The 15,074-nt window shown below is 41.7% G+C and overlaps 4 protein-coding genes across 4 annotated transcripts; 2 read left to right on the top strand and 2 right to left on the bottom strand.

Moving 5' to 3' along the window:
• Positions 1–220: 220 nt before the first annotated feature.
• On the top strand, positions 221–1,071 carry ATC70_008176 (uncharacterized protein; the record flags this gene model as incomplete). Its single annotated transcript, XM_064827430.1, has 5 exons — positions 221–313; positions 381–465; positions 536–700; positions 760–931; positions 990–1,071. The coding sequence occupies 5 exons, from the start codon at positions 221–223 to the stop codon at positions 1,069–1,071; spliced, it is 597 nt and encodes a 198-aa protein (XP_064686714.1).
• Positions 1,072–1,967: 896 nt separating this feature from the next.
• On the top strand, positions 1,968–3,114 carry ATC70_008175 (uncharacterized protein; the record flags this gene model as incomplete). The annotated part of the gene is made up of 3 exons (XM_064827429.1): positions 1,968–1,996; positions 2,059–2,782; positions 2,848–3,114. The coding sequence occupies 3 exons, from the start codon at positions 1,968–1,970 to the stop codon at positions 3,112–3,114; spliced, it is 1,020 nt and encodes a 339-aa protein (XP_064686713.1).
• A 399-nt stretch (positions 3,115–3,513) lies between these two features.
• Positions 3,514–10,173, bottom strand: NdufS1 (ndufs1 NADH-ubiquinone oxidoreductase subunit; the record flags this gene model as incomplete). Its single annotated transcript, XM_064827428.1, has 8 exons — positions 3,514–3,939; positions 4,006–6,903; positions 6,960–8,624; positions 8,684–8,776; positions 8,830–9,173; positions 9,234–9,619; positions 9,687–9,900; positions 9,963–10,173. 8 exons carry the CDS (start codon positions 10,171–10,173, stop codon positions 3,514–3,516), a joined length of 6,237 nt encoding a protein of 2,078 aa, XP_064686712.1.
• A 1,587-nt stretch (positions 10,174–11,760) lies between these two features.
• Positions 11,761–12,524, bottom strand: ATC70_008173 (uncharacterized protein; the record flags this gene model as incomplete). The annotated part of the gene is made up of 2 exons (XM_064827427.1): positions 11,761–11,940; positions 12,009–12,524. 2 exons carry the CDS (start codon positions 12,522–12,524, stop codon positions 11,761–11,763), a joined length of 696 nt encoding a protein of 231 aa, XP_064686711.1.
• Between the last annotated feature and the right edge of the window lie 2,550 nt (positions 12,525–15,074).

Raw genomic sequence — 15,074 nt, 5'->3', positions numbered from 1 at the left:
CGATTTAAAATTGCACATATGTTGAGTTTCTAGTATTGAATCTAAGGAGCAAGACATTCTAGCGACTCATCAGCATTTTTTGTGTGTATGGAGTTGTGCTCTACAGAATGCATTTCTGTGACTCCACATTTCATTTGGTTTGTACACTCTTTCACCAACACATCTTCTCTTGTAGTAAATTTAGCCTTCTCATCATACCAATATACACCAGCGACCCCACATGTACACCTTATTAAGCGGCTTCTACAACTACCTCACTCGAAAAGAAGAATACTATGTGCTTATTATCGGTCTTGACAATGCAGGAAAAACCGTAAGTTTTGGCGAAACTGCTCTCCTTACAAGTTACAATTCAATAGTTACGTCTAAAACATGGTTAGACTTTATTAGAACGCATAAAGTCCATCTTCATGGGCGTAGCTGGTCTGGACCCCGATAAAATTGCACCCACAGTTGGATTGAATAGTAAAGTAAACACCAACGATACGCAATCTGGCCGGTGTTGAAGAATTCTAATGATTTTTTTGTCACATAGTTGGCAAAGTGGATATCAAATCATCGAGAATCAACTTTTGGGATTTAGGAGGACAGAGAGATTTGCAATCGATATGGGAGAGATACTATTCAGAGTGTCATGCGATAGTTTTTGTGGTGGATTCAACAGATCCAGTTCGATTAGACGAGTGTCGAGATACGTTTGGTATGATACCGTATTGTTGCACAGAGAGACAAGGCGATTAATCATCATGAAATTCATAGAAAAAATGATTACCAATGATGCAGTTGAAGGAGTGCCTGTGCTGATGCTTGCTAATAAGCAAGATGTAAGTGGGGCATTACGGGTAGAGCAAGTCAAAGAGGTGTTCAACAAGATTGCAGTGAAGCTTGGCGCTCGTGATTCCAGAGTATTGCCTGTCAGTGCTTTAGAAGGGTAAACAAAACAAGACGGCATGATGTATACAGAACATAACTGATTGCATGTATATTAGGAATGGAGTAGAAGATGCAATAGACTGGTTGGTATTGCGGTTACAGCGAAACAAGATAAACCGACCACCTGTATTTCGTTGAAAACAACATATGGCTCTTTATAGACAAATAATCATGTATATGCTAAATAAACGAAATTTTTGTTGAAAGACATGGAACAAGATCTGGATAAATAAATAGAGATCGATTTTACAGTACTATTGTGTACGTACATAATTTATATATAGAGAAAGCGAGCAAAGAAGCGTGAAAGTCATCCTACATACTTGAATCAAAGCACACTGCATGTACGCAATGCTGATGTTACTGCACCTCTTCTTGCACGATAATTTTACATTTGGACTGTATAAATACTCAATACAATGAAATGCTTCTGAGAGAATGGCTATTATTTACAACAGATATATCGAATGATACAGGTACACGAAAAAAAAAAAAAAAAAAAAAAAAAGTTACACGATTTTTTATATAATGGAAAAACCGCATGATCATTTGCAAGCGAACGGGGGTAGCTTGCTTGCTTACTTTGCTGCTGTGTGTGGCGAAATAGCGATATATTTAGGAAATGTTTATGGAACAACAAAAGGAGGCAAAAACGTAACGTATTACAACATATCCCTTCAGAAAAAAAAGTATATAAACCTCGACATTCTTTGTCTCGAGTTTGTTTCCTCATAACCAAACAACCCAATTTCTTTTTTTCCTTAGTTATCAACTAACGAAAAAAAAACCCCTCAAGCAAATCTATACAACTTTTTTTAACTTTTTTTTTAAACCTTTAACGACCCCTTTTTTTTCATCTTTACGAAAAAAAAAACTCTTATTACTTTTTACATTTCTACTCTTATTCACGAAATCTAAAAAGCACTTTTAACGAACCCATTTTAACGAAAAAACTCAATTTTACGACCCAAAAAAAAACACATTTAAACTTTACCTCTTTTTTTTAAATCTCTTTAAATCAAATTTTATTCAATATGTCTACTATCAACACTGGTATTAACGGGTAAAGTAGAAGGATATCTTCTGGCTATGATGTAAGAAAGACTGACATGTACACTCCTCTAGTTTCGGTCGCATTGGCCGTATTGTCTTGCGTGCCTCTCTCGAAAATCCCAAGGTCAAGGTCGTCGCTATCAATGACCCCTTCATTAATCTCGAATACATGGTCTACATGTTCAAGTATGATTCCACTCACGGCCGATTCAAGGGCACTGTCGAACACAAGGACGGTAAACTGGTAGTCAATGGCCACGAAATTGCGGTTCATGCCGAACGCGATCCAGCTCAAATCCCTTGGGGTTCTCATGGTGCTGATTACGTTATCGAATCGACTGGTGTATTCACTACCAAGGACTCTGCTTCTGCTCATCTCAAAGGTGGGGCGAAAAAGGTTATCATTTCAGCCCCCTCTGCGGATGCCCCTATGTTTGTTGTAGGCGTAAATCTTGACAAGTATACGTCTGATCTCACTGTCATCTCAAACGCCTCATGTACCACGAATTGTCTTGCTCCTTTGGCTAAAGTCATTCATGATGAATATGGTATCTTGGAAGGTCTAATGACAACTGTTCATGCTACTACTGCTACTCAAAAAACGGTCGATGGTCCATCCAACAAAGACTGGAGAGGTGGCCGTGGTGCTGGTGCGAACATTATTCCTTCTTCTACTGGCGCAGCGAAAGCTGTTGGTAAGGTTATCCCTGAACTCAATGGAAAACTCACTGGCATGGCTTTCAGAGTACCTACCCCTGATGTTTCTGTGGTTGATCTAACTGTGCGACTGGAAAAGGTATTATAGTAATGGGCGGGTTACATTTCATTGTGCAACAGCATGCTAACTCTTACATACAATAGCCCGCATCGTATGATGAAATCAAAGCTACCATCAAGAAGGCTTCTGAAAGTAAGGAACTCAAGGGTATCCTAGGATACACGGAGGACCAAGTGGTATCAACAGATTTTGTGGGTGCTTCTGAGTCGAGTATCTTTGATGCGAAGGCTGGTATTCAGCTATCTCCAACGTTTGTCAAGCTCATCAGTTGGTATGATAATGAATTTGGCTATTCAACAAGAGTGGTTGATCTATTGACCTACGTTGCTGGTAAAGATGGTGCTCTGTAAACTAAAATTCCTTGTAATTTTAATCTTTACATCCCCCTCTTTTCTACCTTTCTTGTAATATTATACTCTTTCTCTTTTACAGGGAGTCTAATTCTTTATTAGCAACCTCTTTTTCATCGTTTACAAAAAGCCCTACCAAAAAAAAAAGCAAAACCCACATAACCATCAAAAAAATCAAACATACCCAGCACACTCCTTTCCCTCTCTCTCTCGCTTCCTCCCTCATCCTCATATCTTTTTTTTTTACTTATGAATCATTCTGTATGTCGTATACTTCATCAACTCATGCCCCCTTTTTTTTCTTTTATAATACTACGTGATCACTTTGTATTTCCTTATGCATTTATTCTAGAATTCTTTTTTTACAAATAAACGTTTTTTTTTTGATAATCACCTTCTTCAAGAGTCCAAGTCTAATCTAGTTTCAAACGTGATTGGAATCTTTTGGTCTAATCCAAGATAGCCATCGCTGATCAGGTACAAGGTGTAGTTGTGTTTGCCGAGATGTTCAGGTGTCTCAAACAAGATACTGGTGTTTACTCTGTTGGAGAGCGTTTCATTGGGGCCGTTACGCATACTAACACGTTTTAGACCCAACAATTCACCATTATCTGTATTGCCGAGCACAATCCACCATGATTCGTATTGGGGCTTGGGGAAACGTGGTGAATGGATGCGACCATCATGAGGTTTCTTCTTATCTCGTACAAATCTGTTCAACTGTATGGAAATTTTGTAATCTGTTTCAGGAATCAGGTACGGCTTCTTTGTATCAATCTCTGCCTTGACACTGATATTGGGTAAACGGCTGATCACACGGCGAATCTAAAATGTGTACTCTTAGTATATACATGCATACAAAAAAAAATAAAACATGCTAGTATAGCTTACCTCATCTACACTTCTTTCATCCAAATCTCTGACATTTGAAAAGATTTGCTTAATTTGGTTATCCGGGAGCTTTGTAAGATCTGCTAAGGATTTCACAAGCTTGCCCTTGTGACGAATGTGATTGAGCATTCTTTGAGTGACATGAGGCAACGTCAAGAGAGGCGATTCATCGTGCCAGCGTGCTTGTTTGATACACTGCAGCATGGTCATGATGGTCAAACTTGTTTCCAGATAACCCGTGTCAGCTGCAACATCAATCATGGCTTGCGAGAAACGAATAGCAGAGTCCAGCACTGTGATTTGATCGGTAATGTAATCAGAGCTAGGCAACTCGAGTCGACTGATGTGCGCTTGCACAAGCACATAGGCCTTCACATGGGGACTGATGAAATTGGGAGTACCCTTCACATCATAGGGAATGAACTTTTCAATTTCCTGGTTCAACAAGTCCTCCTGGCAACGTGCGGGAAGCTCCTCGTACTCTGGTACATTACCCAGCACATCTAGAATATCGTCCAACTTGGAATCCTTGTGTACATGATCACGGAAATGGCGCACAGTCTGGGGATGGAGGTAGTAATAGGAAGCAATACGGGCCGAGATCAATGGCACCAGCTCAAAATCATCCACAATCTCAATACAGCCGGCCTCTTCCAACCGACGTGCCACATCGTTGATGGTATTCGATAAGAATGTGTCTACGCCCTTTTGTGTCATATCATCCAAGCCGTAGTAAGTGGGGTTCTGCTGTAGACGACGGTAAAAGTAGGTCCAGGTCAAGTAATCCAAGGCATCTTGCTTTGATTTGATCGTGCCACCTACGATCTCAGCGTTGATATGGTCGTCCAAAAACTTGTGAAGACTGGACTCGACGGGGAAGGGTTCGTGCAAGAACTTTTTAAAGAAATTCTTTTTGCTGTCTTGTACAAATACACGTGAGATACCGGTATTGTCAAACTGAGGACGACCAGCACGACCCATCATTTGCAGCACATCGGTGATGGGGAAATCCACATAACGACGCTCCTTGTAATTGTAAAACTCGGTGCCCTTGATCACGACCAAATGAGCAGGCAAATTGACGCCCCACGCCAATGTACTAGTAGCAATCAAAATTTGGATCTTCAGGTTGAGGAATAGTTCCTCCACAATCTTACGGTCGTTTTCCTTGAGGCCAGCGTGATGAAGACCAATACCAAATGCAAGAGACATACGCAGCGATTCATCGTGCACATTGGACAAGATCATTTCCATCTCCATGTCATCCATGTGGAGCCATTGACGCGGGTTGTCCTCCATGCCACAGTAAGCAATCAAGTCCTGCGCAGTGAGACGCGTCTGTCGACGAGATGAGACAAACACAATCACGGGCTGTGTAGGCGAGTGCGTCTTGATGGCAGCGTAGGTGGGTTTGTTCATGGTAGCCATACGGGGACAGTAGTGCTTGCCAGGAAACCCATCAATGTAGATTTCAAGGGGTACTGGACGTACAGAGTGTCTAAAATTGAACAATCCGACTTTATCAATGCCCAGCCAGTTAGCAAGATCAATGGCATTAGCCAGGGCAGTAGAGAGACCCACAATGCGCACCTTTTGATCAATTTGAGAGCCAATGTAATTCATACGAGACACAATGACTTCGAGAATGGGGCCACGGTCACCGCCCAACAGATGGATTTCGTCAATGATGACACAGGACACATCACGCACATAGCTACGCTTCTGCCAGCTACGACTGATACCATCCCATTTCTCGGGTGTTGTAATAATGATATCCGCTGCTTCAATCGTCTTGAGATCAGGTGTCACATCACCGGTCAGTTCAACCAACTTCTTGTTCATAGGTCCTGTCAATCGCTTGTTCCAGTCTGCCACTCTTTCCTTGACCAAAGCCTTCATAGGGGCAATATAAACCACCTTGGACCCAGGACGATCTCTGAAGGCAGCCCACATGACTAATTCAGCAGCGACAGTCTTGCCAGAACCCGTGGGTGCACCGACCAGCGAGTTTTTGTCCGTGTTGTAAAGTGTGTGGAAGATTTGAGTCTGCACAGGGTTGAAGTGCGTGAATCGCTTGGCACAGATGGTTTCAAGGACCTCGTTTTTGAGAGCCGTGATGGGAAGAGGCTGCAAATCAAGCAGATCCGTATGAGGTGGATATAGCTGAGGCAAGATCAAGTGCTGGAAGGAGACAGGCAGGATAGTTTCAGCGCCGAGCCATCTGTCAGACACAGCACGAATGTAGATCTGAGAGGGAAGTGGCTCCACCAGAGGTACAGTGAATGCAATCTTGATGGGCTCGCCAAACTGCTTCTTGTACAACAAAAAGTATTCGGAATAGTAGATTTCCACATTGTCGGAGTCTTCTGCCCAAATGTACCATGGCTCTACACTGCCATGCAGTTTGTCATTCCATACGAAATCAGGAGTCACCGTCAGTTCCACATTCAAGACATTGCGGGTGATGGGAGCAATACGAGCATCCAGCAGCAGCATAGGGAACTGATCTACGCATTTAGAGATGGTCATACCCATGCGACGATGATGCACCAGTTCACCCAACTCATTGGGATCCATGTCGCGCATTTCTTCAATCGATACCTCGTGTGTACGGCTCTCAATCTTGTTGATGATGTCGTGAGGGAGACCCATTTGTCTGAGGGGATGTTGGAATGTCCACATGCGCTTCTCAACAGCCTTGTTGATTTGAAGCAAGACAGAGGCTGTAGGTCCCCAGTTTCTGTTGAGAGCAATTTCAAACAAGGCACGCGCAATACGGCCAGAGTTTTGAGCAACGTAAGCACAATCAGACACCAGTGCAAAGTCGTCAATGTAGGCGTTGGAGACGTAGGATTGCAGCAGAATATTGACCTTGCCATGCGTGTCTTCGGTACCGCCCTATGTTGGTATGTCAATTTCTCCTTTCTATATAAATTGATGGATCTGAAACTTACCCTGATATCACAAGCACAAGCGTTTTCCAGCAGCTTTTTTAGCTCTTGATGCTCAGTATCTCTCGACTTGATTTGATCAAATTCAGAACTCATACTCATCATGGACAAGACATCTGCTTCCGTCATGCGCGGCTTCATCATAGTGTTGAAAATCTCAATACTAGTGTGTTTGATGTAAAAGTTGGATGCGATGCGGCCGAGATCCTTGGGCAGTAAATAACCCGTGTTCTCGTCAAAGATAATCATTTGGCATTTCGCCAGTTTGCGAGCAGCCAGAGTGATGATTTCGTGTCGCTTTCTTCCTAGCAAAGGGTCGTTCATGGGCTCTGCATTGTCCATACCGTAAATCATGGGGTTCTTCTTCATGCGCACGTACAAGTAGGTGTAACTGAGCCATGTCACAGCTTCGTCAACGTTGGTCACTGTGCCCAAGGCGATCTCAGCGTTCAAATTGTCGACAATGTTTTCAATGAATTTGGATTCAATGGGATGTTGTTGCGTGATGGCAGAGATGTAGTGGGAGAGTCGATCGTGTGTCGTCAAAATATAACCCACACCATGGCTTTCGTATTGTGGACGACCCGCACGACCAAAGATTTGAAGCACATCCAAGATGGAGAGATCCACGTAGCTACCCTTGGTGGAATCATACACTTGCGTTCCCTTGATGACAACCGCATAAGCAGGTAAATTGACACCCCAGGCCAGTGTAGCGGTACAACAGAGAACCTTGAGCGCACCGTCTTGGAACATCCTTTCAGTCAAGGTACGGTCAGATCGCAGCATACCAGCATGATGTATACCAAAACCATATTGAAACAGTTCTTTCATCTCCTTGTTGCGAGACTTTGTAATATCGCGCTTGTATTGTGTGTACTTTGGTGAATCTGAGCAATCAAAGGCGTCCAGCATGCCCTCGTTGGCTACTTCTTCTCGCAACATCTGAGCCGTTTTGACCGTTTCTTTTCTCGCATGCACAAAGACCATGACTTGATGGCCATCCCTGACCAGATCGGATACTTTGTCGAAACAGGCACGGTTCATGCGTTCGTTGGAAGGCGTTGAATTTGGCTTTCCTTTGATGCCCAAGAAATGTTGCTCCAGAGGAACAGGTCTGAAGCCGTTGTCAAAGTAGAATAGGCCTTGATAGGGGTTGACGCGCAGGAAGGCAGCGACATCAACATAGTTTGGCAACGTGGCAGATAAGCCTACAATACGGATCAAGGACTGGCTGGACTCGACTTGACGCAGAGTCCTTGCAATGATACTCTCAATGACAGCACCACGGTCTTCATGCAGCAGGTGCACTTCATCAATGATCAACAGCTTCACCTTTTGCGTCAACTCCACATCGCCCGTGCCCTTTCTGGTAATAACATCCCATTTCTCGGGCGTAGTGACAATAAACTGGGTAGCACTGATCTCTGCTTTGGTCAATTGCATATCACCTGTCAATTCACGCACACTGACACCCAGAAATTTCAATCGCTTGCTCATTTTTTCCACAATTTCTGCAGCAAGCGCTTTCATGGGAGCTACATAGACAATCTTGAAGTCGTTTTTTGCAATGGTGAAGTCAATCTCGGTGGTGCCCTTTCGAGGTGGAGGCGTGCAATGCTGAGAGAGACATCGAAGCACGGTCAACATGGCGACGTCTGTTTTACCCTGTGATGGTGATCAATAAGGTGAGTTTACATGCAGTTGGATCATGAGGCTCAACTTACAGCACCCGTAGGAGCACACACAAGCATATTTTCATTTGTCTCGTAGGCCACAGGATACACAATCGACTGCACTCTGTTGAGGGTTTCGTAAGCCTAGAAACGTGGTCAATTGAATGAGCTAAATCAAATCAACTCTGGTGCTTTACCTTGAAGGCGCCGCGAGCCAAAGCGTCCATCTCTGAGATGGGAATACGTCTTTCACCAGTACGCACTGGCGCTACTTTGGGCACGGGAATGGTTGTCTCTTCATAGTCGTTGAATTCCTCACGCACAGTACCTGCTGGTAGAGCATAGCGTGTTCCAAACAAGGACAATGTGCCTCCACTTTGAGCTGCTTGATAAACATGAGGATACGTGGGTGCTGCCTTGGACTTGTGGCTCGAGCTGAACAACGGTGCTTGGCTTGCATTGATCAATGCGTTCTCTCTGGCTTGTCGTAAATCCTCTCCATCAAATCCCAAAATACTCATGGACACGGCATTGGCATCATCTATATACGATTGCTGCCTTGAGTAGCTATTAAACACAGAGCGGACTGCACATGACATACCTTCTGTTCGATTCTGGTTCTTCATGGCTCGCTTCTGCTCCTTTCTCAATCGCTTCTCCTCTTTCAATTCTTTTTCAGATTGCACGATAAATTGAGTTCCATACACAGGTCGTTTTGCTTCAGTGGAAGTAGGAGGTGCTGTGATTCTTCCTCGAGGCTGTTGCTCGTCGTAATCCGACATACGAATAATGTTGTGTACAATAGTGGATCGATGCGATATCAAATCTGCAATGAGATCCAAAGCCTCGTATCCTAGTAATTCGACAAGAGACATCTGTATATCATCATCTGAACCACCAGAACGAATAATAGTGAATATATCACCACATAATTGACGTTCATCCATGCCGAGATCAGCTTGATTTGTCACTTGGATGCGAGCTTGTCTATCAGATAGTGGACATGTGAGACATGTCGTCGAATGAAATATTGCATCATGCTAGATATACTCACTGTAAAAGCCAGTTGCGATCATAGATGGCTGCAGTGCCAGTAGATGATGTCGTTTGCTGTTGAAGTACTGATTCTGTTGTTGCTGCTACTGGAAGTGATTCTGGGATAGGTTCTGCATTACGCTGCTCTTCCTGTGATGCAGAAGCGGGTGCTACGAATGGTTTCTCGGGTGCATTAAACTCGACATCATCGCCAAAGTTGACAGCAGGTAACTCTACACACACAATCCATCATTCATTCAACAGTTGCTCTACCCATGCAGACAGCTTCACTCACCTCTTTTCGCGCTGTTGGCTTCGCTGTATTTCTCTACAAGACTGCAGAATGCCTTGACAGACTCATTCCAGTCGTTGTTGCTTTCAATAGGACGAGTCAGGAAATCAGAGGGCTGGTTTCGAGCTTTTCCCTTGCCCTTGGAGGATGTTGGTTTAGCTGTGGATAAGAGCTGATGAAGCACAGCGCTGAAAGGTGCTGATGATGCCACCATACTAGTCGACGAGTTTTTAATAACGAGAAAAGAAAAAACAAAAAAAGTAAATTGGCTCCTGTTTAAATAGGATTGTCAAACTGTCGTCGCAGCAAAAAAAAAAAAAGCACGCTTTAGTAGGCATTGTATTGCTGCTGCGGTGGGATTTTCAACAAGGTATCCATAATGATAAAATAGACAGATAGAACGGTAGTAACCTCCTACAACATCCGCTTTGCTTTGGAGATACCGTCTTACGAGCGCTGTCGATTGTCTTTGCATTGTCTTATCGAAATACTGATAGCTGTTTCCGATACTCTGTTAATTTAGACTTTTTACCTGTCTGCTGTCGGATTAAACCTATCCATAACCATGAATTTAATTCTTGTAGGGTGTTCTCTATTTGTATCAACTGAAACAACACTTTAATGGGTGGACAGCATATGTGCATCACCTCTCACCATCCCAATGTATGCAAAACAAAGCGATATTGAAACACATTTGAGTCGTGATTTCTCGTGTTACAAGCCGGTTTTCATTGCCAAAATAGCACTAAATCGCTGTTCTCGATCAGCATTTGCTTACTGACACCTTTGCTCAACTTTTTTGGAATTGCCAAAAATCGACTCAAAACCATGAGGTACTCCTCATGATTTTCGTCGAAAATCAAACGATCGCGTTTTTCAGCTTGAAAATAAAAACTTTTACGTTGGTATATATTAAATCAAAATGTTTCTCTCGATCCAAAGCAACCTATGAAACCGCTTTTATGAGGCTTTCATAAGCAAAATATGGCTATTTTCGCTAAAAACCTCATTTCACATTTTCAAGAATTGCTTAGTGAGCTTGTTCAAAACATATGCTTTGAATGACACCACTGGATGTGCCTTGAAAAGTACTTCAAAACACCTTAAGGAAGTAGGGTATGATCAGCACAGATAGTATAGTCGATTCTTGCAAGATACATGAATTAAGTCGAGTTTCGAACAAAAATTAACAAACCAGAACGAAATGTTGAGCGGTCTTTAAACACATTTTGGCTGATGGAAGAGCAACAATAATGCTCTATCTATGAAAATCAACCATGTTTTTGCCATTTAAGGTAAGATCTAAGGGCTTGTAAGCTCATATCTGTCTCCAAAAGAGCGCCTGCGATCCTATCAATTGTTTTTCCTTTGGAATAACTACAATTAGAGTTAACTCATGGTTCAAGCTGCACTCTCTTTCAACTCGGCAAATGACTCATCTCTTGCTTTATTGCAATTCTGAAGAGCATTGAGTAGACACTTTCTCGCATAATGCAGGAAATCTTTACCGCTGTTGTGCGTGGAGAGTCTGCAACATTCAACTAGATGGCTGTGCAAAAACTTTCAAAATCATGAAGCAGTCCAGCATTGGAGAAGCCAAAAGTATGCATACTGTCATTTCTCTATAGCGAATGCTATGGGTTGACTTCAATGCCCAAAGATAAAAGGCCATCAAATAGATGCAAACACAATAGGACAAAAACGGTTCAAAATGTTTTTATATATTGTAATAGCTTGCAACGATAGATCAAGTGACATGATCTGCTTTGGACACTGGCATACATCATCAAATTCCACAGCACTATTCTGGATACATTAAACTCGCCAACATCTCCGTGAAAAGATCATTGCTCTCCCTGAGTGTGTGCTTGTTTCGAAGTGGTCGTGATAAATTCTCGTTGGTATCCTCAAATAAATAGTCTTCAATACGGAAAATGTCCATGGAGGAAACAGTAGGTCCTACAGTGCGGATGCGAACGCACTATTTCATAAAGCAGTTTGCGATTAAGTATCATTTGATCAAGCCATTGTTTAACAAATACTACTTACTCTACATGTAGAGTCCTCCAACTTGCGTCGTCTATTATTGCTCATCAACATGTCATTGACTGTACATAGATCAGCCTTTTCGATGGTAGGCGATGGCGATGGCGAGGGAGAGGCCTCAAATTGATTGGGTTGCGATTGAGGATCAAACTCTTCAAGAATGATATTCCAAACATGATTTACAGGTATATTTTGGCGAATCTGGCAGAGAGGAGTAGTAGCAACAGCTTCCTCTGTGGTATGGTGGATCGTTTTTACAGGAGACAGGTAGTGTAGAATTGAGTTTCTGCTTTTGCTGTTGTCCTGTGAAGGCTTCTTTTTGGCAGCACTACTCTTTATTGCTCCATACTTATTGGAAACTGTCAGTTGTTTGGGCAGGGCTTCATAGACAGGTTGTGGTGCTTGTACTGCGAAGGATGGCTTGCTGGCCTCACTCTCTGAAGATGCCAACGTCTTTTCTTTATTGATGCAAGTGCTCCTCGACTTTCTTGTTGTAAAGAAGGAATTCAATGTAGACATTCTTTGAATGTATAAAAAGGAAAAGCAGGTAGGTGATGGTAATTGTGAGTGAAGATTTGGAAAACGCCAAAAATCTTCGCGACTTGCAACAGGCCGGAGAAGCGCATCCATTGTCCAATACATTTCATTGGAGCCCCAATGTCATCAATGCTGTCTGACAAAAATGTCTGATTTGATGCCTAGATACATTGGCCATTGGTAATAAATCAATACGACACTTCAGCAGTTGGATTGTGTTGCCATGGCAACAAACATCAATCTTTCTATTAGTCTTACAGAGAGTGTCGTTAATCATTATATGACTTTCAAATGATTTAAAGGATACATCTATTCAGCTATCAATGCACTGTTAATAAAACATCTTGATTATGGCTCCAAAAACAACGTAATCAAGCTTTTTATCAAGTTGCAATAGCTTACTCTCGAAAGCTATTTGTTATTAAAGAAACAGAGAGAGCAACGGCATTTTGATTGCCTCACGAACTAGTTGTTTTCATCAACTTCCAAGCCAAACATACTTTGCTAAACATAGATCCACTACGTATCTCACTTTTGTAAGGTGTTATTCCTTACCACAGAGTAAAAATATAGTGCACAATGTAAGGAACTGGCCAATGACAAAGTGTATCTACCAATGCTCTTGACAATGACTAACTTATTCGGCTACTGCATTTTAAAGCTTTTGTTCACCAAATCTATTTTCGCTCTTGGATTTTCAAGATAATTTACTAAATAATTTACTATCATTATATATGCTGCAAAACATTCAAAAAACGTAGACAAACAAATCATATCCTTTTAAAGTTTTAAAGAATTGAGCACCGTACAAGGTGAATGAAGCCGGTATTAGGGAGAGGGTTTGGAGGAGGTGCTAAGTTCATCCACCAAAAACATAACACATCTAATTCAACATTTGGTAACGTTGACCTATGAGGCAGTTTTACCGTAGCGAAGTGAAGGTAAAAAACCATGGCAACTAAGCATCTAACCCAACATTTGGTAATATTAATCTTGATGAGGGTTTTACCGCAGCAAAGCAAAGGTGCTAGACCATAGTATTCAAGCAGTAAATTCGGTTTTTTCATTTCCATTATTTTCAAGCTTGCCAACAACATAACTCATCAAAACTTGTATGAATTAGTCTTACCAAAATCAATACACCTTTTATTTGAACTAGACATTGCACAGGCTGCAGAACTGCCTTTCCAGAAGATTTCAGCTACCACAGATGTGATTTATGCCGTGTAAATAAACTTTATAGAACAATACATAACCAAATTTTACAGCTTTCAAGCCTTCATATCTTGATATATAGGCTTTTGTGAGCCATCGGAATGACGCCAAACAATTGTACTTGAGTAGTCGTAACTTCCTGACACCTTTGCTCAACTTTTTGGGCCAAAAAAAAACATGGCCAAAAATCGACCAAAAAGCATGAGGGGTACCTCATGGTTTTCATTGAAAATCAAACGATCGCGTTTTTCAGCTTGAAAATAAAGACTTTTACTATGGTATATATTAAATCAAAATGTTTCTCTCGATCCATAGCAATCTCTGAAACCACTTTTATGATGCTTTCATATGCACAATATGGCTATTTTCGCTAAAAACCGCATTTCAATTTTTATCAAATTGCTCAATAAGTTCAGTCAATACACTTAGTACAATTAGCACCATTGGAAGCGCCTTGAAAAGTACTTCAAGAGTGTATTAGGAAGCGTGAGGTGATTATTACAGTTTATATAGTCGAATATCATAAGATAGATTAAAGAAGTCGAAAAAAGACAATATCTGTCCAATCTTGAACAGAAAAAAAACTGAGCTTAAATCGATTTTGGCGGCGGCACTGCTGCTGGCTGACCTAAATGCCTTTCTGATGATGACAATGATGATTGCGATGCTGATTAAATGGAGATCATGGAAGTAAAAGAGCAATTGCTTGACCCAAATACTTTTTTTTTTAGAATTTTGATTATAAACGTGCCTTTTGCAATGACAATATCTGAAAAAAGCCGCTGTAGATCTTACGTAAGCCCTGTATTTACACATAGCCAGCTTTTATGTCGCCATCTCATGAAGAGCGTCAGCAGCAGCGAATGATATGACAATTCTATTATCAGAAAATGGCAATTGTGATGTACAAATGCTGCATAAAACTTGAATTTTCTTTCACATTGTCCCAATAATAAGCTTTGTTTGATATCAGTGTAAGCAAAAAGGATGCTGAGGGAGATGTCTCGTCTGCTCCTCCTGGCTCTGATATAACCTTTCTTTTACCAACTAATAATTGGTTGTATAAAATCTAATTGATATACCATAATGTTATAATACCTGATTTAGAATGTCTTTGGCGAGAGCCCACAGGGCGACGCCGATATCGAGCGTAGCGAGATAGATCGGCTAATAGTTCATTACTAGTAAATCACCATTTTCCTCCAGTGACTGTAGCAAAAATTATTAGCTTAGCTGAAAATGTCGTCGATGTTCAGCTCGCAGCAGTGTGCCATAATCTCCCTAATAAGTTGCTGGTTTCAAGTTATCGATAGACAC

Source organism: Mucor velutinosus (genome assembly GCF_035048745.1).
Source record: "Mucor velutinosus strain NIH1002 chromosome Unknown tig00001561, whole genome shotgun sequence".
NCBI lineage: Eukaryota > Fungi > Mucoromycota > Mucoromycetes > Mucorales > Mucoraceae > Mucor > Mucor velutinosus.
The sequence above is the reverse complement of the archived record's forward strand: the minus strand, read 5'-3'. Positions and strand labels throughout refer to the sequence as shown.